Source organism: Neofelis nebulosa, chromosome 15 (assembly GCF_028018385.1).
Source record: "Neofelis nebulosa isolate mNeoNeb1 chromosome 15, mNeoNeb1.pri, whole genome shotgun sequence".
NCBI lineage: Eukaryota > Metazoa > Chordata > Mammalia > Carnivora > Felidae > Neofelis > Neofelis nebulosa.
The window spans coordinates 4,663,585-4,689,836 of record NC_080796.1 but is presented as its reverse complement, the minus strand read 5'-3'; the positions used below and the strand labels follow the sequence as shown (position 1 = coordinate 4,689,836).

The window sequence follows — 26,252 nt, the reverse complement described above, 5'->3', positions numbered from 1 at the left end:
AGGCTGGGGCTGGGGCTCCATCCGGCAGGGGTGGGGTGGGGCTGGGGGGGGTGGGCTCCATCCTTCAGGGAAGGGGGTAGGGGTGGGGCTCCATCCTGCAGGGGCAGGGCGTGGCCCAGGCCTCCTGAGACCCCACCCCTGCACCGCCCAGCCTCAGGTCCTGCTGGGTGTTCTAGGTGCCCAGGACACCCGGTGGGGGGGGGGGTCGAGTGGGGCCTCCTTCCCCAGCCCAGACCGTATGCCTGCCAGCTCTCCTGGGAGGGGACCCTATGTGGGGCCGGGACAAGCAGAGGTCACCTGGTTCCAGCCGCTCTGAGGACTAAAATCATTTATCGGCATCCACCTGCGTGTGGGAGGGTGCGTGCAGCGCGCTTGGGGCCCAGGACGGGCAGGGGAGGGGGCGGGGGTGGGGATACACCTTCGCCAAGAGAAGCCGGGGGGGGGTGGGGGGGGGAGGGAGAGGGAGGGGGATGGGGGGGCCGCACTGGGAGGGGGTGGCTGATGGGGAGGGAGACTCGGCCCTGGGGCCACCCCCGTGGCATCAGGGCAGCTCAACCAGCCCCACGAACTTGCGGATGTCCTGGGCCAGCAGCTCCGGCTCCTCGAGGGCGGCAAAGTGGCCCCCGCGGGGCATGTAGGAGTAGGACACGAGCCTCGGGTACTTGCCCTTCACCCACCTCTCCGGTACGTGCATCAGCTCACACGGGAAGGCGGCCAGGCCGGTGGGCACCGACACCTTGACCCTGGAAGGGACAGAGATCCCCTGAGAGGCAACGTCGCATCCTGGTCCCCTTCTGTCCCCACAGCGGGGGCTCAGGGACGGGGCGGAGGGGACAGGAGGTCAGAGCCAGGGTTGTGACCGCGCCCTCAACTCCAACCCACCCAGGGCCTTTCTGGAAGGGCTGGCCAGGTTGGGGAACAGGGCCAGGTGGGACAGGTGTCCCCTGTCCCTCTGCTGCCACCTGAGGGTCTCCGTGTGAAGGTCCAAGGGGCCCCGGAAGCAGGGGTGGCACAGCGGGCCGGCCCCGCGTTCCCTTCCTGAGCTAACTCTAGACGCACAAGATTTCTCCCAGCACCTCCGGCCTGCCCACAAATTCGTTCTCAGGCTGGGCGTCTGCCCTCGGGTTCAAGGCCGGCTTGTCTTGCGGCTCCCTGCCCTGGAGGCCTCTGGGCTGGGCCAGGCTTACCGATCCTGCTTGAAGAGCTGCCCCCTGTTCTCCTTGTAGAAGCGCTGGGAGGAGGTGATGGCGCCAGTTGTCCAGTAGAGCATGACGTTGGTCAGCAGGTCGTCCAGGGAGAACTTTCTGCGGAAGCAGAACCAGACGGCCGCTGAGCCCCGGGTGCACCAGAGGGCAGCCTCCAGGCCTGCCTGCTTTCCCCCCCCTCAGACATCACTGCGACCGGGGCACAGGCAGGCTCCGCCCAGGGTCACCAGCCACCATGATGGCAGGTGACGCGGCATGCGGACCGTGCATGAGGCAGGTTCCGCTGGCCCTCACGGCCGCCCGCACCCCCGACCACCCCCAGAGCGGTCCCACCTGGGCAGGAAACAGCAGGTGAGGACAACCGAACCCAGAGGCTTTGGGCTGGTCACCACCGGGTGCCTGGAGGTGGCTGCCCACCTCTGGCCCTCGAGGACCATCCCCAGGTGGGCTCGCCCCTGCCGGGGCCTGGGCAGGACGGGGTTTCCAGGCAGCGTTTGGAGCCCCTGGACGCGCCTGGCATTACCCACAAGCTTCCCGCCAAGTGAGTCACCCTAGGAGTCATGGGGCCCTGTGCAGACCCCCCCCAACACACACACACTCAGGCTGGGACTGCTGAGCAGGGGGACCCCACCCAGGCTGCGGGGCTCCACCCTTGGGGAGGAAAGAGCCATTTGGTCCTCTTGACCCTAGAAACCCCACATCCACTGCGCACAGACCCGCCAGCTTCCCACCCTGTCCCCTCTCATTCCCACAACGCCCTGCCAGTGCCCTCGGCCACCCAGACCCACCTGCTGGTGCGCAGACCCCAGGGGACTCCAGCTCTGGGGACGGGTCCCAACCCTCGGTGCGTCCCGATGGCCACGTGCCACCCACAGCCCCCACCCCGCCAGCCTCCCTGAGGGAACCCAAGTCTGCACAGAGCTCCCCTCGGGCCTTCCCTGCTCCATTCCAGTCCTGGGGGCTTAGGAGATCTAAGCTTCCTTGTCGGGGGGCCCGATCCCTCCATCCGCCTCCAAGTCTCCCTCCCCTGCCCACGGTCTGCCGTCCGATGCCACCCGGGCCTGCCTTCTGCCTCCCCTCCCCTGCCCCACCCATCCCCCATGCCTCGGCAACCCCCCCCCACCGACGCTGCAACTCTCCATCCACACTCGCCCTTCTCACTATGTTCTGTCTTCCCAGACCTCCCTCCGTCCCCCTCCCAGTAAGCAGCCAGTAAGCCAGGGGTCCCCCCAGCACCCCCCGATGCTGCCCCACCTGCACTGATGCCAACTGCTAATTTCCCCGAGCACAGAGAGGGTCATTTCCTCCCATTGGACCCCTCCCCAGGCTCAGATGTCAGTCCTGTTCCCCAGTGGGCACCTGGCACCCAGCACGTCCGGGACAGAAGTGTGCTCTGTGCCCAGCCCCTCTCGGACACACGCTCACGGATGCAAGTGCATGCGCACATGCATACTTCGAGGCACCCCTCCTCCGCCCCCCCTGCCACCTCCCTCACACCGACCCCACGACGCCCTGCTTGCCCCCCTCGCGGGGGGAGGCCCCGCAGCGTCACTGCGCCTGCCCAGCTCTCCGCCTCCAGGGCAGTGACTTTGACGAACCGAAGCCAATTTGCCGAATTTACTTGTTTGTGTCGGCTCTTGGGAGGCCGTCGGCCAAATATGCTTTTGTCCTCGGCACCACGATTCACCCCTGCCCTGCTCCCCACCGGTGCAGCTTGAGATAGTGACGGGGGAAGGGAGAGCATTAACATTAATATGAAAATACGAAGGATTTGGGAGAAAAGAGGCTTCTCCAGAATGATGAACACGTTCATCAGGAATCTTCGTTTCCACATTCTTAGTCTCCAGCAACAGCGGCCCGGAGCGGGAACAGAGACAAGGGAACCTCCAAATGGAGAGCAGTTGATGGGAACAGAATGGTTAGAATCGGCTCTCAAACCCTGTGAACTGGGCTTTCAGCGAGGTGGCTAAGGGCTCCCGTATTCCCTCGGCTCCGGTCCCGGCTTGGAAACTACCACCACACCCGTCTCCGGCCTACCGCAGTGATCTTTCTAGAACACAGAGCTGATGGCGCCTGCCCCCTGCTCCAGGCTCTGGTGCCCCCGGGGGCCAGGCAGCAGCTACAGTGGGTGGTCAGCCCGGGGGGGGGGGCGGTCTGGTGGGGATCCTCACCTGGCTGCAGGTACTGTTGGGCAAGGAACAGGGCCAGCCCTGCCTAGGAGCTCCTGGTGGAAGCCCATCCCCCCGGGGTCCTCTCCAATGTGGGATGGGGAACAGATCCCAAGGTGAGGGCTGTGCACGGGTTCATGGCCCGGCCCCTGCGTCCCTGCCCTCTGCCCTGGCCTCTGCCGAGCCAGCCTTTCCAGGAGCACCTGGTGTTTTCTCTTCGCCTAAATTCCCTTCTTCCACCCTGTCCGCCGGCAAACTCCTCATCCCTCAAAGCCCAAGTCCAGTAGATTCTCCCAGTCATTTCCGCCCCGCCCCTCAGACAAGGCAAGGCCTCCTTTCTCTGGACGGTCTCTCAGAGCTCATCCGTCCACTACAGATTTGTCGATTGTGTGAGTCGTTCAGAGCGCAGCCTGGCGAGGGGAGAGGCGGGGAGTGACAGAGGCCTGGGACCCGCGAGCTGGCCGTCAGGACACGGGTTGCTGCGGGCCCCACAGGGCGGCGCCCAGGTCGGAGCACGGCTCTGCCCTAACTCTTGGGGTGCTCTGCACCCCGTCTACTTAACCCTTGGCCTTGGAATCCTGATCTGAGTAAAAGGGGGACACCCTCACGGCTTCTTGGGGGCCCACCCACTACGCGGGCAGCGTCCTGTGTTCGGGGAGGTCCACAAGCGAGATCTGTATGAATGCTGTTTTTTAAAAGGTGGGGTCTCAGAGGCACCCGGTCGGCTCATTTGGTGGAACGTGCGACTCTGGATTTCGGGGTCGTGAGCTGGAGCCCCTTTTGGGTGTAGAGATTACCTGCATACGTAAATAGACCCGGGGGCGCCTGGGTGGCTCAGCTGGTCAAGCGTCAGACTCTTGATCTTAGCCCGGGTCATGATCTCAGGGTTTGTGAGTTTGAGCCCCGCCTCAGGCTCTGTGCGAACACCGCGGAGCCGGCTCGGGATTCGCTCTCTCTCCCTCTTTCGCTCTCTGCCCCTCCCCTCTCAAAAATAAACATTAAAATAAATGAATAAACTAACTAAAAAAAAAAAAAAAAGGTGGGGTTGGGGCGCCTGGGTGGCTCAGTCGGTTAAAGCGTCCGACTTGACTTCTCAGGTCATGATCTCGTGGTTTGCGGGTTCAAGCCCCACATCAGGCTGTGTGATGGTGCAGAGCCTGCTTAGGAATCTGTCTCCCCCTCTCTCTGCCCTTCCCCTGCTCACTCTTTCTCACGATAAATAAACATTTAAAAAGAAAAGGTGGGGCTTTTGGTTTATACGCTCTGATCAGTAAAAAGTAAGAAGCAGCCTGAACGTCCAAAATAGGGGATCTGTTACAAATGGACACGACCCCCTCCACCCCCCACGGTCCTGGGGCTGCCGGGCCCCCGGGCTTCCTGCTCCGTGCAGGCTCATAGAGTCCAGGGGTCAGGGGTCAAAGCCAGTGCACACGGCATTCAGCTCAAGCTGTCGTCTGGGACAATTGACCTCAAATGACCTCAGCGGAGACACGCAGCCTAAGAAAGAGCTCAGGTCCCTCCCAGGAGGTGTGCATCCCTGGAGCGCGGCTTCTGGGGCGGGTGAGCTCCCCCCCCCACCCCCCCCCCCACAGCGCCCGGCTGGATGGAAGGGGAGTGACCCCCGCCCTGGCCGCCGTGTCCCGAGCGCCGGCTCACCCACGGTGTCGGGCTTGGTGCTCTGGATGTGCATGTAGCCGCTCTCCCGCAGCGGTCTGTAGAAAATCTTCTCCTTGAAGGGCAACATCAGCTCCATATCCCTCTGGGTGAAACCGAAGAGCCTCGGGCAATGCCGAACCAGGAAGAGGGTCAGGATGCGGCCATTTAAAATGAAAACCATGTTCAAGTGCAGGCCTTTCACATGGCTGTGAGGGCGGAGAGCGGGCCCCGGTGAGGCTGGCGTCAGGGCCAGGGCCAGGGCAAGGGTGGGGGGAGGCCGGCAGGAGGAGGGAGGCGTTGGGGAGGGGGAAATACAGAGTTTCCAGAAAGTTCTGGCTTCTCCCAAGGCTCAGGCCACCAGAAGGGTCCACTCTGACGTTCCCCTCCTCTATCTGTCCCTCTCTGTCTGGGCACCTGGCCCAGCGTCACCAACCCCGTGTGATACCGAACGGAGAGGATCCACACCAAAGAGCTCTGGGCGCGGCTGGGTGACAGGGGCCCCTCCGTCCTCTCCCCCTGGGCCCACAGACACCCCGCCCGGTGGACCCCCGCAGGCAGATCCTGCCGCCCCCGCGCACACAGTGACCTCGCGGGGGCTGTGCACACGCACACTCACCTGGGCACCATCTGGGCCATGTGGGTGCAGATCAGGGCCCCCCAGTCCCCGCCCTGAATGTAGAACTCCCGGAAGCCCAGCTGCAGCATCAGTTTGTAAAAGATCCTGGCGGTGGCCACTGAATTCAAGCCTGGTTGGGAGGGAAGGAGAACAGAGTCACAGGAAGTCACTTGTGGGGTCCTCTTGGGCTCCTGTGAAATTCCTCACACCCCTCTCGCCCCCCCCGCTAGGGTGACAGCAGCTCACAGGAGGGGAGGAGGCGTCCCGGGGCCCAACGGTGGTGGCGAGGCCGCGGCCAGTGCCCCGCAGGGAGCGAGCCTGGTGTCCGCGTGGCAGGGAGGGACAGCGAGGGGACAGCCAAGCAGCGAGGGCGCGACGGGCTCAGGCCAGCCACCAGTGTGCTCCTGTGGGGCTCGGTCAGCCTCGCTGGCCCGGGACAGCCCGGGGCCCAGATGCGGGGAGCTCCCGAGGGCACGGGAGTCGGGGCCCCGGGGCCAGCGTCGGTCACCACCGCCCCTCGCCCGCCTCAGAGCCCGAGAGGGTGTGCTGGCTCCCCGCCTGGCGGGCAGGCCCGGTCCACACCGCCCCCCGCAGCCCCCATACCCTTTTTGGAGGCTGCCTCCGAGAAGGCGTAGCCAGGAACGGAAGGGCAGATGACTTCGAACACGTGCTCCTCGCTCAGGCCGTGGTTCGCAGGGTCAGTCAGGAGGGGGATGATCTTATAAAACTCGTAGAAGGAGCCGGGCCAGCCGTGTACCATCAGCAGGGGCTTGGGGGTGCGGCCGGGCGGCAGCTGGGGCGGCCTCACATGGACGAAGTGGATGTCCAGCCCTGGGGAGACGAGCACAGTCAGGCCGGCAGGCATCGGAGATATTGTCTTTATTTTTTTAATGTTTATTTGTTTTTGAGAGGCAGAGACAGCGTGCGAGCCTGGGAGGGGCAGGGAGGGAGGGAGACACAGAATCCGAACCCGGTTCCAGGCTCCGAGCCGTCAGCACAGAGCCCGACGCGGGGCTCGAGCTCACGGACCGCGAGATCGTGACCTGAGCCGAAGTCGGACGCTCGACCGACTGAGCCACCCAGGCGCCCCAAGATTTTATTTTTGTAAGTCATCTCTATGCGTCTCCCTCTCCCTGCCCCTCTCCTGCTCACACTCTTTCTTTCTCAAAATGAATAAATGAACTTAAAAAAAAAAGTTAAGGGGTGCCTGGATGTTTAAAAACCCAGAGGCGAGAGCTATTAAAGGGCTGTTCCCTTCCCGGAAACCGCCTGACCCCAGGACCGCCTCGGGGTTCCCCAGGACGTCACAGCACGAAACACTGAGTCGTCCGGACAGCGGCCTGCTGTGGCTGCACCCAGGTGCCGTGGGCCTCGTCCCCGCGCTGGTGGCCTGGCCCGGGCCCAGCGAGCCTTCGAGAGTCTTCCCCTGGCTCCCCGGCCCGGGTGATCCCAGAGGGCCTCCCTCCTCTCCATCGCCTGCCGTCCTTGACCCTCACGCCCCGAACTTTCTGGGGTCCTCTCTGCCCCTATCCCCGGGCTCCAGCCTCTGTGCCGGCTTCCCTGTTCTGCAAGGAGGCCTGGGCCTCCCTCGGGGGGTGAGGCAGGGCCTTCAGAGACAACGGCATTGCTGATCACAGGGAGGCCGAGGTTCAGGGCCCTTGTCCCTTCGCCTCCAGCCTCTTTCCCGGCGGGCGCTGGGCCAGGACACCCCCCTCCAGGCCCCTCGCCACCCGTCAGGCCCGGGCCCAGCTCTGCTCCTGGGTTCTGAGCCCGCAGCCTGGGTCTGGGGTGCCTGGGGCTCCACAGACCTGCTGGGAAACAAGGAGGGCTTCCTCTTTGATTTTTAACGTCTGTCTTCATTTTTTTTTTCAAGTTCATTTATTTATTTTTGAGAGATAGCACGTGTGAGCAGGGGAGAGACAGGGAGAGGGAGAGAGAGAATCCCAAGCAGGCTCTGCGTCGTCAGCACAGAGCCCGACTCGGGGCTCGAACCCACAAACCGTGAGATCGTGACCTAGAGTTGAACACTCAACCCACTGAGCTGCCCAGGCACCCCTTCGCTTTTAAAATTCAAACATTTAGGGGCGCTGGGGCGGCTCAGTCAGTTAAGCGTCTGACTTCGGCTCAGGTCATGATCTTGCCGTCTGTGGGCTCGAGCCCCACGTCCGGCTCTGTGCTGACAGATCGGAGCCTGGAGCCTGCTTTGGATTCTGGGTCTCCCTCTCTCTTTGTCCCTCCCCTGCTCGTGCTCTGTCTCTCTCAAAACTAAAATAAACATAAAAAGCAAGAAAATAAAATTCAAATATTTAAAATTCAAAAAGGATACAAGGGAACAGTGAACAGTCAGCCTTGGCCTCGGCCCTTCCCCCAGCCACCAGTCCCCTCCCGGGGGACAGCTTCCAAGGACCGCCGTGCGCACGCCAGCACGGGCGCGAATGAGTGGGTGTTCCCTAACTTTACACTCAGATGAAAAGGTGACAATCTGAATTCGAAATAACCGCACGCCGTGCAGTATGTTCCAAAGGAGGTAAGGTCTCCTATGAATAGGAGTGCATTCATTTTTTTTATTTTAAAAAAAAAATTTTTTTTAAACGTTTATTTATTTTTGAGACAGAGAGAGACAGAGCATGAACGGGGGAGGGTCAGAGAGAGGGAAACACAGAATCCGAAACAGGCTCCAGGCTCTGAGCTGTCAGCACAGAGCCCGACGTGGGGCTCGAACTCACGGACTGCGAGATCGTGACCTGAGCCGAAGTGGGCCGCTTAACCGACTGAGCCACCCAGGCGCCCCCGAATAGGAGTGCATTCAGCAACGCGGAAGGACCCCGGGATGTGTTGTCAAGTGGAAAACCACGTTCCAAAATAGAATGTACATAGGCTTCTATTTTTGCTCAAGGCAAGTTAGGATCTGTGAGCCTTTTGTAAAAAGTCTGCACTGTCACAGTCCAGAGGAGCCTAGGGAGACATGGAAACAAAGCGTAATGGGGTGTCCGGGATGGGGTCCCGGGAAAGAAATACAACATTAGGTGAAGACTGAGGAAATCTGAGCCATATCCCATTGTCTGTGGACACTGTGTTGTTCAGTCTTTATTTTATTATTATTATTAAAAAAAATTTTTTTTTAATGTTTATTTATTTTTAAGACAGAGACAGAGCATGAACGGGGGAGGGGCAGGGAGAGAGGGAGACACAGAACCGGAAGCAGGATCCAGGCTCTGAGCCATCAGCCCAGAGCCCGACGTGGGGCTCAAACTCACAGACCGTGAGATCGTGACCTGAGCTGAAGTCGGACGCTTAACCGACTGAGCCACCCAGGCGCCCCTATTATTATTATTTTTTAATGTTTATTTTTGAGAGACAAAGGGACAGAGCATGAGCGGGGAGGGGCAGAGAGAGAGGGAGACGCAGAATCCGAAGCAGGCTCCAGGCTCTGAGGTGTCAGCACAGAGCCCGATGCGGGGCTCGAACCCACAGACCGTGAGATCATGACCTGAGCCGAAGCTGGACGCCCAACCGACTGAGCCACCCAGGTGCCCCACAACCATAGAATTTAAAAAATAAAGATGTTTTTGAGGCACCTGGGTGGCTCAGTCGGTTGAGTATCCGACTTCGGCTCAGGTTATGATCTCGCGGTCCATGAGTTCAAGCCCCGTGCCGGGCTCTGTGCTGACAGCCCGGAGCCTGGAGCCTGCTTTGGATTCTGTGTCTCCCTCTCTCTCTGCCCCTCCCCACCCCAAAATAAATTAACATAAAATTTTTTTAAAAAGTAAAGATGTTTTTAACACTAAGGGAATCTGAATAAAGTATGGACTTTAGTGGAGGTATTAACATATCAGTATTGGTTCATTCCTTGTAACAAATGTACCAGACTAAGGTTAACAGTAAGGGGAAACTGGGAGTGGGTACAGGGGAACTTCCCGTACCGTCCTATTTTTCTGTAAATTTGAAATTGTTCCAAGGAGTCCCTGGGGGGCTCAGTCAACTGAGTGTCTGACTCTTGATTTTGGCTCAGGTCATGATCTCACGGTTCATGGGTTAGAGCTCCATGTCAGGATCCCCACTGAGTGTGGAGCCTGCTTGGGATTCTCTCTTCCTCTCTTTCTGCCGCTCCCCTGCTTGCTCTCTCCTTCTCTCAACATAAGTAAACAAGCATTCTAAATCAATCAATCAATTAATCAATCGTTCTGGGGTTAAAATAAGTGTTTCCAACAGATGAACGGAACAGAATCACAATAAACCTGGGCATATGCAGTCAACTAAGCTTTGACAAGGGAGCCAAGAACACTCGATGGAGAGGAGACGGTCTCTTCAGTAAATGGCGCTGAGATAACTGGATGGTCACATGGAAAATAATGAGACTGGACCCCTACCTCACACCACTCACAAAGATGAACTTGAAAATGGATCAAAGACTTAAATGTAAGACCTGAAACCATGAAACTTCCAGAAGGAAACAGACACAGAGCTCTCTGACGTGGGTCTTGATGACAGTTTCTTGGAGGCTACATCCAACTAAAAGGCTTCTGCACAGCAAAGAAAACCATCAACAAAGCGAAAAGGCCATCTGGGGAATGGGAGAAACTAACTGCAGACCATGCATTTGATAAGGGATTAGTATCCAATATACATAAAGAACTCCTAACGACTCAATAGTAGAAAAACAAATAACTCAATTAAAACAATGGGCAAAGGACCTGAATAGACATTTCTCCAAAGAAGACAGACAACAACCAACAGACACATCGAAAGATGCTCACCATCACTCATCATCAGGGAAATGCAAATTAAAACCACATTGAGATACCACTTCACACCTGTCGAATGGCCATGATCAAAAAAGGGGCACCCCTGTTCTCTCTCAAAATAAATAAATAAGCTTTTTTTTTTTAAAGACAAAAAGAGATACCAAGTGTTGGTGAGGATGTGGAGAAAGGGGAACCCTTGTGCACTGCTGGCTGGTGGGAATGCAAACTGGTGTAGCCATTCTAGAAAACAGTATGGAGATCCCTCAAAAACTGAAAAGTGAAATATGGTCCACTAATTCCGTTTCTGGGAATATATATAAAAAGATAACGGGGGCACCTGGGTGGCGCTCAGTCAGTTGAGATTTCGACTCTCGATTTTGGCTCAGGTCACGATCCCAGGGTCGTGGGATCAAGCCCTGGGTTGGGCTCTGCACTGAGCATGGCGTCTGCATGAGATTCTCTCTCTCCTCCTTTGCCCCTCTCCCTCACTCGCAGGTTCCCTCTCTCTCTAAAAATAATGATGATGATGATGATGATAATGCACCCTCGTTCACTGCAGCGTTATTTACAGTAGTCGAGACAAGGAAGCCACCTAAGTATCCATCAGTAGATGAACAGATAACGAAGTTGTGGTCTCTCTCTATAAATATAAATGGAATACTATTCAGCCTTTAAAAACGAAGAAGCCTTGGGGGCGCCTGGGTGGCTCAGCGAGTTAGTGTCTGACTCTTGATTTCAGGTTCAGGTCCTGACCTTGAGTTTCATGAGTTTGAGCCCTGAGTCAGGCTCTGTGCTGACAGCATGGAGCCTGCTTGGGATTTTCTCTCTCCCTCTCAAGCAAATAAAATAAATAAAGTTAAAAAAAATGAGGAAGCCTTACCATTTATTTATTTTTATTTTTATTATTTTTAATTTTTTTAACATTTATTTATTTTTGAGGCAGAGAACGAGCATGAACAGGGGAGGGTCAGAGAAAGAGGGAGACACAGAATCCGAAACAGGCTCCAGGCTCCAAGCTGTCAGCACAGAGCCCGACGCGGGGCTCAAACCCACGGACTGTGAGCTCATGACCTGAGCTGAAGTCGGACGCCCAACCGACCGAGCCACCCAGGCGCTCCAAAGAAGCCTTACCATTTATGACAACATGGGTGGACCTTGAAGGCACTGCGCTAAGTGAAACACGCCAGAGACAGAAAAAAGACAAATACCGCGTGATCTCATTTATGTGTGGGATCTAAAACGAAACGAAAGCCGAAATCGTAGAAAAAAGAGACGAGAGGAGGGTTGGGGGTGGGGGAGCTGGAGGGAGGGGTCAGAAGGTGCACACCCCAGGTCAAGGTGAGCCCTGGGGGCGTCCGTCCAGCCTGGTGATGGGACCTGGCGCTGCTGTGGGTACGTAGGGAGGTTCAGGGTAAGTCCTGAGAGCTCAACACGGGGAGAGGAGTTTGTTCTCTCCCTGTATCGTCTCTGCAGGAGAAGCTGGATGTGAGCTGAACCCCCCCCACACCCCCTCTCCCCCCAACCCAGGCGATCACTTTAGAGCAGAAGTCAATCAAACCATCATGCCCCACGCCTCACACTTACCCGCTGATGGGCGTCAGTTACTTCTCAGCAGAACTGGGGAAAATGCTTTTCTGCCCAGGAAACTATTCCCTCACCCAAATGATCTTGAGGTCACCTTGCCAAGACAGTTTTGGGCGGGAAGGGACCTCCCAGGCGATGCCGAGGGACAGCGGCGTCCCACAGCGGCAGGACGCCAGGTCTCGAGCCGCAGACAGGGAGGGCAATCGTTCTCAGGACCTTGACCGCCGGGCTGAGCGCCCTTGAGCAGTCACGGCGTCACGGACTCCAAACCCTCACGGAGCGGCGGACCAGATTCTGCGTATCTCTGGCTTTCAAATTACTGACGTGTCTTCCTGCCTCGCTCTAAAGCCCACTGGATTTGTGGGGACTCTGCATTCTTTTTGCCCCAGTGAGGTCAGCCTGTAAATACACCCCAAGGACCAGAAATTGGATCCTAAGTTGGGTCCGGGTCCCCTCCGGAAGCTACAAGGCCGCTCCTGAGACACACACCCCTCTCCCGCTGGCGTCTGGGGAACATACCTTCGATCCTGGTCTTGAAGTGAGGGTACCTGTTGAGCATCTCCACCTGCTTCCTCCAGTCAAATTCATTCCGCCAGTAGGAGAGGATCTTCTTCAGGTAGTTGGAGTTGAAGCCATAATGGAAGCGGCTGTCCTCCAAAGGTGGGGTTAAACGGGTCCCGTCGATCCTGCGGTGTAAGTCCTGGAGCGAAATGCAGGACCCCAGGGAGAGAGGGGTGGGTGGGGCAGAGCACAGAAGGTTTGTTTCCAGAAGGCGAGCAGACCCGCAGCGGCCAGATACTGTGACAGGGGAGGCGAAGCCAAGTCCCTCGGGGAGGGTGAGGTCCCCCGGGTCCGCCACAGGTGCCCTCGGGGTCGTCCGCTTTCCCCAGAAGGCACCTCGTTTCCCATGACCGCAGCTGTTCCCAAAGCTGTGTCCTTCACCCTCGACGTCACCCGTATATCTCCTCTTCGTTTTTAAGTGCATCACTGCTACATGCATCTTTAACGGACCTAGGCTGACCTCTGGTGGGGACCGCCACACTTTTTTGTAAGAGGCCAGGCACTATGAACGTTCTAGGCCCTTTCCAGCTGCAGCTGGCCCACTCTGTCCTCGCAGTGTGGACGCAGCCACAGACACTGCGCGGACCAATGCACACGGCTGTGTTCCCGTAAAACTTTATTCGCAGACACTGACGTCTGAAGGCCAGGTGGTTCTCACGGGTCACGAGACATTATTCTTGTTATGTCCTCAGCCATTTTAAAGATGTAAAGGCTATTCTTAACACGGGGGCTGTATAACCCGGGGGGGGCAGACAGATCTGTCCCAGGGCTGTGGTTTGCGGACGCGGGTACACAGCACTGAACGATACGCTGTAACTCGGCTGGGATAAAATGACAGACCGGGAGAGAAGGAAGGTGTGCACCTAGCAGGCGAGGCCAGGGGACCAGCCCGGGCCCTCTCGGTGTCCTCCATAGCACCCCGGGCTCCCAGATTCTGGACGTTTTAGACTCCAAGTCTAGGAACCCACGAAAGGCGTTATCCTCAGCCTGGTTTCTCTTGGGTGCAGCCCAGTTTCTGCTCTGTACTCTTTTCCTCCTCGGAAATCTCACGACTTGGGCACTTGTGAAAGCACGTACCCCCTGCTCATCTCTCAGCTACGTTTTCTCTGTGCACCTTCCTTTCTCAGCCACGGGACTAGGAGCTATTGGAGGGAGGGCCCCTCTCTTCTCTGAGCACCCAGCCCGTGCCTGCACACACACGTGCTCCGACGAGCTCAGAACGGGAGGGGACATCCGGGTCACCCTCCTGGCCCAGCTCCCACGGCAGCACACCCCCCTGGTCACGTCCCAGCTGACTCCAGCGTGCGGGGTGGGGGCTGGGCTCTGGAGCTGACGGACCTGGGTTCAAATCCTGCTCATCCCTCAGTCACCTTGGGTAAAAAGCTTCAATTCCTGCACGTGCAGAGGGAACGACGGTCCTGCCTCCTACGGGGACTGAATGGGGCCTCGAACAGCTGTCACAGAGCAGGTGCGTCACCAATGCTGGCCCTGCGGCGGCCTCTCTGGACCCCAGCATCTGATGTCACCACGGCCCTGCGTCTCACTCAGGACCCCCGCCCAGGCCCTGATGACAACCTGCTCGCTTTCTCTGGCTAAACGCACCCCCAGGGTGGCAGGAGGGCGCGGAGGAGGGGAGAGCAGCTGCTGTCTGTGACCCGTGATGCCCGCGCCCAGGGCCAGCTGGCACCCCCTGCCCACCTGGTGCTGCTGGGCTCTGGGCAGGGGAGGGAGGAGCAGAGGGGCGGGTGGGCAGAGGGGGACGGGGTGGGCACGGGGCTGGCTGGGCACGTCTCTGTAGGATCTGCCCTTGGCCGGTGTGAGAACAGCGGAGGGCACCCCACTCCCAGCCTCCCCGGGGAACACAGCCAGGCGTCCCCGCCCTCCCCTCGGCTCAGCCCCGCCTGGGGAAGGGGCCTCACCTTGATCTCCTCGTCTGACGTCTCCACCTTGAAAGGGCGGATGCTCTCGTCCTCTGGGGCCGTGGGCCTCGCCCCGGGGCCCCACCACCCATCTTCTAGTGGCAGCGTTTCCTCCTTGTCCCGGGAAACAAACCAGGAGACGACAAAGGCCAGCACTGAGGCGAGGAGAATCTCCAGCCACATGATTCCTGCAGGAGCGAGGAGGGCCCGTCAGTGCGGAGACCCCCCCCACCCCCACCCCCGGCCGAGACCCTGACCCCCACCCTCCCTCCCACCCAGCCCCCGACTGCGGGAACTTGTGAAAGAAGAGTCTGAGCACATGGAAGAAACAGAAACCAGCAGGAAAAAGACAAGAGCTGTGGCATTCATCCACCGAATTGGGAAAATACCAACACAGGGTGGCCTCTCGCGGCCCTGGATGCTGGGGCTGCACTTCTGAGGCCTCTTGCTTTTCTAAGGGGCCTTCTGCTCCATGCTTCTGGAAGCTTCTCTCCACCCTCGTGTGTGTGTGTGTGTGTGTGTGTGTGTGTGCGTGTGCGCGCGCGCCCCCACCCCCAGGAATGCTGGGCTTCTGAGGCTCCGCCCCTGGCTGTCTCTGGGAGGGGCCTGTCCCCAGGGTGCCCATCAGGGGCCGGGCGCACCCGGTTTGGGCCCGGGGAGTGTTGGGGGCCCGAACACGGCCACGCGGCTCAGCTGTATTTTTTTATTTTTTTAATTTTTATTTATTTTTTTAATGTTTTTATTTATTTTTGAGACAGAGAGAGACAGAGCATGAACGGGGGAGGGGCAGAGAGAGAGGGAGACACAGAATCGGAAGCAGGCTCCAGGCTCCGAGCCATCAGCCCAGAGCCTGACGCGGGGCTCGAACTCACGGACTGCGAGATCATGACCTGAGCTGAAGTCGGACGCCTAACCGACTGAGCCATCCAGGCGCCCCCCGGTGGTATTTTTTTAAAGGAGGCTCCACGCCCCTGAGATCATGCCCTGAGCGGACCCTTAACCCACTGAGTCCCCCAGGAGCCCTCAGCTTTTTTTTTAAAACAGCTCTATCGAGGCATAATTCACGGGCCATATAATTCGCCCACTTAGAGTGTTCGATCTGGTGATTTTTTGTGTATGACAGACAGTGAGGCCATCACCCCAGCTTGACGCGGGGAGGCGGGGAGGCTGGGGAGGCCTCAGCCCTGCCACCAGGAGACTCAAGTGAGACATTTCCCTTTAAGGAGGCGAGGGCACATGGAGGGCACCGTCGGAACCGTAGTGGTGGTCACTCCTAGAGAGAAGCTAGGAGAAGTCAACATCTAGCAGCAGACTTTCCCACCACCTCTCTGGAGCACTGGCGGAATCTACTAGAACTTGACATTCACAAACGCGAGGACTCCGCGATTCGCCCCGAGGCGCAGACCCAGCCCGAAGGTGCCCGAGGGTGCGCCACACCGCGCTGTAGGTGGGGAGCCCCACACCTAGAAACGTCCCTGACGCCATCCGTCCACACAGGGGGGCCCCCAACAGTCCGCACCGAACGGGCCAGACACAAAACGGCACGTCCCGCAGACCGTTCCTAAAGGAAGGCCACTGTCAGGGCCACGAGACGGCAGCGTGGAGTTTCCTCTGGTGGCGGGGCCCGGCCCGGCACTCACCGCGATGACAGTGTGCAGGGGGCACAGGCCCGTGTGTCGCCTGGGCCAGAGACACCCGAGGAGCCAGGCTCGGGCAGGTGCGGGACACAACTCAGGGGTGCACGGGGTCACCGCCGCGGGGACACCCCGTGGGGAGCCTGGGGTGGCCGTGGTCACGGGCCTCCCGAGCCTGCACGCCGGCCCTTGACTGCGGCCCCCCGCCCCGCCCGGGTTCTGACTCTTTACTCGGCGAGATCTGAGGGTTCGGAGCCTGACTGCCGCAAGGTAACGGCTCTAAACGCAGGAGGTCAAGCCAGGCAGGTGCTTCCCGTCGCCGGTAAACGGAACGTCGGCCTCGGAGTTTCACCGAAGGCGGTGTTTCTGTTAGGCTCGGGGCAAAAATACAAGCTTCAAAACCGTATGTACACCTCATTTGAGGCTTGGTCCTAAAAGCCGAAGTCAACTCTTGTAAGTTGAATGCGGTCTGGAAGGCACCAGAAGTCACTCGTTCTTTTCAGGTAAGAGATTCGGATCGGGGCCCCGGGAGGGGAAACGCAAACTGGCTCGTGGGACCACAGGCGGGTTCGGCGGTCACTGCGTGGCTGTGACCGTGAGCCCGGCCCTTTGCAGGCACAAGAGGTGGGTCACAGCCCTGTGCCGCAGGAGCTCATGCTCTGGTAGGACAGGCAGACAGATGAACAAGTGATGACAGCCATCTACACAGACGAGGAGAAGCGTGCAAACGCAGCAGTGGTTAAGTCGGCCACAAAGGCTGCACGGATGAGCGGGGAGCGGAACAGAGGTTTTAAGGATAAACAGGGATTTACGAGGCCGAGAGACAGTGCGCCGTGTAAGCAAGGAGCCTCTAGGATCTACATCCGGGTTCCACACAGGTGTGGACACTTGGGACCTCCGGGGCGCACTCTTTCCATTTCTACCTGCGCCGGCCGAGACGGGTCTCTACCTCACCTCCTTTGTACGCGGTTCCTTTTGCATGATGAAGCCGGCAGTTTTAACTCAGAAATCGGGTTTGCCATTCGGATGGCCCTCCTGTAAATTACAAGCCAACACTCCGGAGCGAGGCGAGGACGGGCACTTGGGGAGGGGAGCACGGCATGGCTGTGTGAGAAAAAGGGGGCCTGGGCAAGTTCCTCAAAACTCGGCACCCTAACTCCGGCCGCTCCGCAAACGCGCCCTCGGGTTGAGACACGGGGTGGCTGAGCCTGGCGGCTAAATTCGCCCCTTCCTTCCTCGCGATGGAATCGAATGGAGGGAATCGTTGTTGTTGGCAAAGCTCAGCTAAACACTGCATTTCCTGGTGCTCCCTGCAGCTTAGCATCGAGCTGAGGATTTGAAGGAGCGATTAGGTGCTGACAAAGAGCTGTAAGTGTATTTGGGGTGGAGCCCCCCCCTCCTCCCCGCTCGTGGCCCAGACAGTACCTCCGTGTGAATCAGGAAAAGACCCCATTCTTCAAAACGCTGCCAGAAAATTAACCTAATCTGCTGCTCTTGTCATAGGATGCCTCATTGCCATCTGCCAGAAAGCACTTGTACGTAGATCTACATACATCTAGAGGATGACGTGCGTGGCATCCTCTAAGATTGTGCAGTGCACAACGTGCACAACGGTGCATGGATCCTGCCCGTGTGTGGAAGACTGGAAAGAGCCTGGACTCGGCTGGGAAGCACGTACCTTTTGCCCTTCCCCCTTCACGCTTCCTGGGGCATAGGTGTGATGCCTGGACTCTGGTAGCCATTTGGGGCCATGAGGTTTTCTTGAGGAAAGAGGTCAGCACCAGGACAATGATGGAAAGTGGGTTCCTGCTAACCGCGGGACGACTTACTCCTAAACTTCCTTTGGGTGACAGGGAAACACATTTCTACATTGTTTGAGCCACTGCTGCTTTGAGTTTTCTATTATATAAACCTTAACATCCTCACTAACTGAAAAAAGTCAGCGGGGGAAATAATATATCCAGTTCCCCGTGGACAAACTCTCAACAACAAATGCTCAGCCTTCAAAATTGTCCTTTCGGTTCTTACAGATTTTATTTTTAAGTAACCAACGTGGGGCTCGACCTCACGACCCTGGGATCCAGAGTTGCAGGCTCCACCCATTGAGCCCCCCAGGCGCCCCTCAGGCTGCTTCTCTAAGTGAGAATCAACTTCCTGACAGGTGTCAGAATGCAAAACACCAGTGGCCCCTGCCCGCCCCGCCCCAGCCCTGGGGGCAGGGAGGGGGCCTCTCTCTGCGGAACACTGACCTCTGTTTACATACAATGTGGCCTCCGCAGCTGGTGTCTCCCTGTTCTCTCCGTAGAAGGGTAAGACTGGCCACCAGTTGGGGATGAAATGCGCTGTGGCTGAGTCACAGAACGAATCTGTGCCCCTTCGGCAGAGGGATTATTTTATGGTTGTTTTTTTTTTTTTTTTTTTTTTTTTTTTTTTTTAAAGGGGAAAGACCAGAAGGGCGACGGCCTTCCTGCGGCCCCACTTCCACAGTGCGTCAGACGCCCTCTCCACACAAGAACAATTGAGCAGCTGTGGCTGGGATCCTGCTGGGTGACTTTCTAGCGGCCAAGGACCCGTGGGGGGGGGGTTGTAAAAAGGACGATCTGGAAACCCACAGGCCTCCGGAAACCAGTGGGTCAACAACGAAGCTGGCTGGGGCGCCAGAGAACCTGTGTCCGAATGGGGCCACCCTTTCCGCGAACGTGGCTCCCGCCGTCACCCCTGCACAGACAGACAGGTGCGTGTTTCCCACCAAGACCCCAACAGCCCCCTGCCGCCTCCCCTGCTCGTGAGCATCTCAACATCCCCTCCTCGCGCATCTGCGATCGCACCGTGACCTTGGGCCCCTGAATTTGTCTCCTTCGGGGTTCCCTCGCTGTCACGGGCACTACCCACCCCCCGAATGGCAAGCCAAGAGCCCAGGCGACGTCTTTGAAACCCCCTCCTTCGTTCCACCCCCGTGGAGCCAATCAATCGGCAAGTTCCAAAGTCGATCTCAATCCACCTGCACGGCCGCCTCCCCTGGAGCAGAGCAAAGGCCCTGTCCTGTCCCCTCACACGTGCTCTGCCTCCCTGTCCCGCCCCCAGCATGCCCTGCGGCCAGAGTGACTTTCTGCAGATACAAACCTGACCTTGCACATCCCTGGTGTAAACCCCGGGACAGCTTCCTGCTGTCCTTGCAACAGCGAGATGCTTGGTTAACCCTTCAGGGCCTGTGCTCTCTGACCCGCCCACCCCTCCCCTCCTCGCCCTCCTGCGGTGGGGGAGCACCCTCTCCCCTCAGCTCCTGAACCCCTGCTCATCCTTCAGATTTCAAATGCAGCGTCCCTCCTCCAGGCAGCCTCCCGTGACCTAGTTCAGCTCTGTGCGCCTCCCACCCCTAGCTCGAGTCACGGTCACATCTGTTCAAGGTCCTGCGGCAATATCGCCCCCACCCTCCCACCGCACCCCGGAAGTAAGCTCCCCGAGGGTAGAGGCCATGTCTTCTCTGGCTCCCCGCTGGTCCCCGGCACCTGGCACGTATTGGATGCTCAGAAAATCTCTGCTGAAAGAATGAATTTAAAAATTCTTCGAGGGGCGCCTGGGTGGCTCAGTGGCTTGAGCGTCTCAACTCTTCATCTCAGCTCAGGTCACGATCTTGCGGTTCGTGAGTTCGATCCCCGCGTCCTCTGTGCTGACGGCGTGGGGGCTGCTTGGGATTCTCTGTCTCCCTCTCTCTCTGCCTCTCCCCTGGCCACACATCTGCACCTGCCCGCGCTCTCTCTCAAAATAAATAAACGTCAAAAAATAAATCAAAATAAAAAATTTTTCACTGACAATGTTGAAAATTTCCAGAGCTCGTGCCCAGAAAGATGGCTGAATTCTCCTTGAGGAGTTATATATATCATCTACTTCTTAGACTATTCTGAGACACGGGCCGTGGGATGCAGGGAGAAGGCTGAGTAGGTGGGAGGTGGTGTTCTGGCAAATTCCCCCTGAAGGAAGACTGGAGAGCCAGGGTGCCCGGTGGCCGGCAGATATCAGGATTTGGGATCCAGAAGATGAGGCTCAGACTCTGGACCTTGCTGAACACTAGTGGGGAGTCCTGCCAGCCTGTCCTCAAAGACCCCCGCCCCTCCCCCGGCCTCACACCCAGGCAGGTGCGAGAACCCTCAGACCAGCTAAGCCCAGTTCTGAGCGCACCTGTACTGGCCGGGGTGGGGGCCGGGCATCCGGGGCTCTTCTTCGAGAAAAGAGGCCGGGAGGGCCCAGCTCTGTGCACAGGAGGCCTCTGCCCTCTGCCCTGCTTCCTGAGGGTTTCCTGCCAGTGACTCAGACTCACATGAGAGCGAGGGCCTCGGCTCCTTCTGGGGGAGGTCTGTCTGGACAGCACACTGCGGGGCAGGGCGAGAACGGGGGAGGCGAGCCAGACAGAAAGTGGGGCGTAGGGGTGTGTGTGCCTCCTCGGGCCCCGCGCCGCCTTCCCCACACCTCTCTGGAGGAAGGCAAAGGAACATCCAGCGGAAAGGGAAAAGCAGATGGTTTCCCGTCGGAGCCAGGGCGGGACTGCCAAGGCGGCGGGGCAGGGAGCCTCCCGCCCTCCTGCCGCCAACGCACGGCTCCCAGGGGCTCCCCGACGCCATCCCTGCTCGCTGTTGGGTCTGGTGGCAGCTGGCCCAGACAGAGCGGGAAAGCCTGGGGAGGGGGGGAGGGGGAGGGATGGGGGGAAGAGGGGAGAGAGGAGGGGGAGAGGACGTCCGGACCGCGCCCCCTCTGCCCCCACAGCCTTTTCCCTGGAACCCCAGTGGCCAGACGAGGACGGGGACTCAAGATGGGTGAGGCGGGATGGGCCCTGCACCCCTGCCCACGACAAGGGCCTTGTTTACCTCCTCCAGGCCGGGAGCCAAGCCCTGGGAGAAAGAACAGCCCAGAGCCAAGCCCCTAGGGAAGGGAAAATGCAGTTTGCAGGCAACCACAAAGCAGAATAATAGAGAAGTAAAAACAGGGTGGGGGTGGGGTGGGGGTGGTGCAGGCTTCCTGGTGGGGGGGGGCCCTGCTCTGGGCCGCAGTGAAGGGACATACAGCTGCCTTGGAGGGGACGCTCCGGCAGACCCCTCGCCCCCCAACCCGACTCTCCAATTGCTCCTGAGTGGACAGACAGACAGACAGACAGGACTCGTTTTGCTGGTGTTACAGGGGCGTCCAGGGAGCCAGGGGTCAGCCGGCCGGTGTTTAGGCACCAACCTCTGGCCTCCAATTGTGCTCCTGCCACTCGGCAGCCACATGACTTCAGGCTGGTGGCCCCACTTGTCCAGGCCTTGCTGAGCTGGGGATTCAAGGAGTTACCTCGGTCAAGGGGTGGTGCCCCCACACGGGCACTCGCTAAAAAAGGTTTTTTTTTTTTTTAATATTTAGTTTTGAGAGAGAGAGTGCCAGCAGGGGAGAGGCAGAGGGAGAAGGAGAGACAGCATCCGAAGCAGGCTCCGGGCTCCCAGCTGTCAGCACGGAGCCTGACGCGGGGCTCGAACCCACGACGCATGAGATCATGACCTGAGCCGAAGTCGGACGCCCAACCGACTGAGCCCCCCGGGCGCCCTGGGCATTCACTTTTGCACTTAAATCCCGAGAACGCGACAGGTGGGTGAGAGGGGGCGGAGGCCGAGGGAACCTTCCCTGAAGACATGTGCTGCTGGGACCACGACAGGAAGCTTGGTGGTCTCTGTAGAGGAAAGAGCAGGCGGGACCCGGGGAACATGAGCCCCAAAGCCCAGGGTGGCGGAAGGCAGAAAGCGAGGGACGCCCAGCACCTGCTGCAGGGGCCTCGGTGGGAGGAGGGAGGCCACCCGGCTGGGCTAGAGGCCCCCGGCACCTCTGGGGGGACTCGGCCGGCCCGAGTCGAGCCCTCCCCAGGCTCGTCTACGCAGCCTTCCACGCAGGCCTGAAGCTGAACAATGCGAGGAGGGGCTTGGGGGCTCGCGCCCAGGGAGTCACTTGAGACCCTGTTCTGTCTCCTGGCTCAGTTTTCCATCGGTTTTAAGTGACAAGAGAAGGAGCCCGAGCGGACCACAGCTCGCCGCCTCGCGGAAAGAGCGCTGTGCTCCGTGGGGTTTCGGCACTTGGCATCTCTGAGCAGAGAAAAGACTCCGATTCCCGAGGATAAAGGTAGCGGGCCAGGTGGCGCCCGGCCGAGCACCCCGGATCTCCTTCCCAGCGCTGACCTCACTCTGCCGCCCTGGCCCCCCAGCTCAGCCAGCCCTTGACCAATGTGCTCCGGGCTCAGGATGCCTCCTCAGGGCTGTGTAACCAGAGAGCGCCGCTGGCTGGGCCCTGGCTGAGGAACCTAAGCCGCCTTCCCGTCTGGACGGCAGCGAAAGGGCCTCTGTGCTTCCCGTAGGGCGGCCCCTCGGGCCCGGGGTCCGGTGTCTGGGAATGTTCTGGGCCTGGGGTTAGTTTGCTTGCGGCGAAGTCTGGGCAGCAAAAAGGAATAAAAGTCGCAGAAGCCAAAAACGACTTCTGGAACTCCATCGAAGGTCCTGGTGGACAAAACAGCCCTGCCTCTGTGGGAGGGCGGGGACCGGAGCCGGGTGAGGGGGACGAGGTCACCCTCCCGCACCTGGTGGCAGGGCCCGTCAGCTCCTGCGGAGACAATGCGGCCTAGCAAGCAGGTCCTCCCACAGGCAAAAAAAAAAAAAAACCTGGAAAGCCGGAAAGTACATCTGTTTGACCCCCCCCCCGACCCCCCAAAAACCTGGTAAGAGACTCAGACTTCCCCGAGCTGTGCTGGTCACTGACCGGACTGATCCTGGTCCCGGAACCAAAGCACTTCTCTTACTTTCCAGAAGGCCCCATCTGTCCAGTCCCGACAAGAAGGGGAACACACGGGAGGATCACCACTCAGTGAGGCCAAGGGCGCCCGTCCCCTAGGGAAAAGCCAAGTCCCCGCTGCCCGGGGTGGTGGCCCTCAGGGAAGGCACAGGCCCACCTGGGCCTCCTGTTCCTGGTCACCGGTTTCCTGCGCCCTCCCGGGCTCTGGGGGCAGGACACAGCCGGCTGAAGGCCGCCCGTGGGCCCCTGGTGGGGACGGTCCGTCTGGGCACCACGGCCTTCTGTGAGGAGGCAGGGAGAAGCCCTGGGAGGGAAGGCTCTTCGAACACCGACTAACCCCGACAAGTGAGGGCTGGTTCCTTCTGTTTTAAAGAGACTCACAAAAACGAAGCTCGGGCAAAGCCGTTCTCTTGAGCCCACCGGCTCAGAAGCCCCAAGAAGACCCCTGAACACAGTTTACCCAGCCTCCCCAAAGGCAGCAGAAACCCCTGTTCCTGACCTGACCTCCTGTTCCTCCTATGGAATCTTCTGGAACATCCCTGAGCTCCTCAGACAGAAGAGCCCTTTTGTTCCCGAAATGCAAGCACCTCCAGTGAGGCCTCAGAGGGGGAGGCTTAGCTGCAGCGGGACCGTGTCCCCAGCCGCTGGACACAGACGATGGGGGGGCCACTTCAGGTCTGTGAGCCCCGCTGGGGGGAGGGGCCTCGGGCAGGCCTTCAGGAGTCAAGAAACGATGAACTAGGACCTCCCTTGGCAAGGTAAACACACCTCAGCAAAAGCAAAAACACCAGTTTGAACTTGGCTGGCTCAGCTGTGTTACGTTATGTAAGCAGGGATGGGATTGCGAGGTCCTCTCCCGGGCGCCAGGGAGGATTTCCTGGAGCACCAACCACTTCTCCCTCCTCAGGGCAGCGGGTGGCTGGGTGCTCTGGGGGATCTGTGCAGGGGGAGGCCTTCTCCCTGCTGCACCCCACCTCGTCCCCATGGCACGCTCCTAAAGCGTCTGCTCCTAAAGGGCCACGCCCAGGCCAAGAACACCCACCGGCAGTCCCCCGCTATCCCCAGGAGGCCCGCCGGGCTGGGCAGTGACACTTCTGTGTCGATCTGAAGTCCCTGCCCTCTGTCCCAGGGTTTGCCCCGCACCCTGGGGCCGGAGCCCTCACTGTCCTTGAAGCTGCCCTCAGCGGGCCTGGCACGGGCTTCAAGCCCACCCTGGCCCCATCTGAACCGACCGCACCCCGCCTACAAATTTCCTTCCCTGAAGATCAGTTTGGACTTAACCACACAGTCACCACCCGCTGGAGCCACGAGGAGCCTTGCAGATAGATTGGCCCGGCCTCCTGCATCCCTGGACCAGGCCCGGGCAGGGGACGTCTCGGCCCGGCCAGTGCATGACCCCGCTCTTCTCTCCACACCAGTTCTCTGTCCACATCGCTGCGTTCCCTCCAATCACTAGTGATGGGCTCTAGGGCCCTTGCAGAGGTGGGTTTTGAGCATGAGATCCAGGGGGTCCCCCCGAACCAACACGCACCTGCTCTTTCTGCACACCCAGCCCCGGGTGGGTATGTTCTGGGCTCCTCCCTCGGCGGTGGCAACCCGCTCACGTTTAGATCTCCCTTGTTCATTTATTTTTAAGATTTTATTTGTAAGTAACCTCCACACCCAACTTGGGGCTCGAACTCACAGCCCCGACCGAGATCGACACTCACACGCTCTACGGACTGAGCCGGCCGGGCGCCCCCAGCCCTCGCTTCTCCCCTAAGCCCAGCTCTGTGTCATCCGCTCAAGGGTGGAGAAGTGGGGCCTGGGCCTGGGCCGGGAGCCCGGGAGGGAAGTCAAAGCTGTCGGGTGAGCGATTACCAAGCCTGTGCAAGCTGGGCTCTCAGATCAACGGCGGGGGGGGGGGGGGGGGCTCCCTGCGAGCTCCACCTGGTGCCCGGACGTGAGCGGGAGGTTCCTGGGGGTGGTGCTCTGCTTCCTGCAATGGCCAGTGCTCCTTCTCGAAAGGCCCCCCTGCCCAAGGGCATTCGGTCACTTCCGGCAGGCACCCCGCTCCCCGAAGCCGGTCTGGCCAGGGTGCCTAAGGCACAGGGGAGCACGCGGGTTGGAGCAGACGGTGTCGAGGTTCACCTCGGCCGCCCTCCTGAGCAGTTACTGGCCGTGGAGCTCCTCCCGTTCCTGGAACTGGGGGGTCGGGGAGAGGCAGCATAGGTTCAGAAGTTCTGAGTCCTCTCGCTCTCAAGCTCGTTCAGTTTACGCAAGAGGTCATTCACACCAAAGGACACTGCTGGCAGCCAGGCCCGCACGCAGCAAACAGACCTAAAGCTCATCCATGCCAGGACTGCTCCTGCCACAGGGCCTTTGCTCCTGCTCTTCCCTCAGCCCAGTGCACTGTCATCCCCGATGGCAACCGGCCACTCCCAACTCCTCGGGGTCATTCAACCACCATCTCTCAGACAAGGCATCCCTTTCATCGGACACCCCCCTTCCCTCTTCCAGGGCTCTACACCCGACGGCACACGTACTCTACATTTTACAAGTTTATTTTATCGTCCACCTCTCCCCAGCAAACCTGGGAGCCCAGTGAGTCCACGTTCCCTGCTGAGCCCCCCGCCCAGGGCAGAAGGCACCCCTGAGCACAGTCCATGCTTCCTCAGGGAAACAAGAGTGTCCTCACATGGCCCTCCAAGTGCGGACGTTTGGGATAAATGCTGAACAATCCCAGAACTTCTTACTAAGCCAGGCCCAGTGGGGCTCTGCCCTCCAGCCCCTACTCGCTCGGGCAACAACCTCCAGCCATCGGGGCAGAGGCCAGTGTTACTTTCTGGAGCCCCCGAGGCCTCCTGAGAACGGTTGCTCTCGGCGATGCCGCGGAGGGGCACGGAAACAGCGTTTGCCAGTGTCCTCAGCAATTTCCCACCAGAGCTCACGAATCCGAGCAAAGGCGCTGAACGGACAGCAGGGACCCCGAATGCACAGGCCTCCTCGCCCCCCAGCCTGGGTGCTGCTCGGGCACGGAGAGGGAAGTCTAGAAAGGGGGAGGGGTGTCTGCCCACGCGGGCGCAGGGCACATCCAGGCTTTGCGGACCCCGAGGCTTATGGGGCGGGGGGCGGGAGGGAGCAGGTGGAGAAAAAAGTCAAACTGGGACTGACCACTGCTAGAGCCGCTGCCCCCACGATCCCGTCGCCTCGCCTAGGCTTCAGAGAGGGGCGGGTGCAACTCAGGGCCACACGGTGAACTGGGACCCAGGCCCGGGTCCCCTCAGGTGGCTGTAGGCACCCCTTTCCCCTCGGGGGCGGGGGCGGCGGACAGCGAAGGCAAGAAAGCGCCTTCCAAACTCAAGATCCGAGCAGGGTTTAGGG

At 59.4% G+C, this 26,252-nt stretch overlaps 1 protein-coding gene and 1 long non-coding RNA gene across 2 annotated transcripts; both read right to left on the bottom strand.

Moving 5' to 3' along the window:
• Positions 1-487: 487 nt before the first annotated feature.
• Positions 488-24,745, bottom strand: LOC131495925 (epoxide hydrolase 1-like). The gene is made up of 9 exons (XM_058701104.1): positions 24,421-24,745; positions 14,455-14,642; positions 12,494-12,674; positions 6,249-6,476; positions 5,646-5,775; positions 4,993-5,235; positions 2,310-2,333; positions 1,188-1,304; positions 488-743 (listed from the first exon to the last, which is right to left on the bottom strand). The coding sequence occupies exons 1-9, from the start codon at positions 24,512-24,514 to the stop codon at positions 542-544; spliced, it is 1,407 nt and encodes a 468-aa protein (XP_058557087.1). The 5' UTR covers positions 24,515-24,745; the 3' UTR covers positions 488-541.
• Positions 18,104-20,232, bottom strand: LOC131495966 (uncharacterized). The gene is made up of 2 exons (XR_009254221.1): positions 19,598-20,232; positions 18,104-18,806 (listed from the first exon to the last, which is right to left on the bottom strand). It is a non-coding gene; the product is annotated as an uncharacterized LOC131495966 (long non-coding RNA).
• Positions 24,746-26,252: the final 1,507 nt, after the last annotated feature.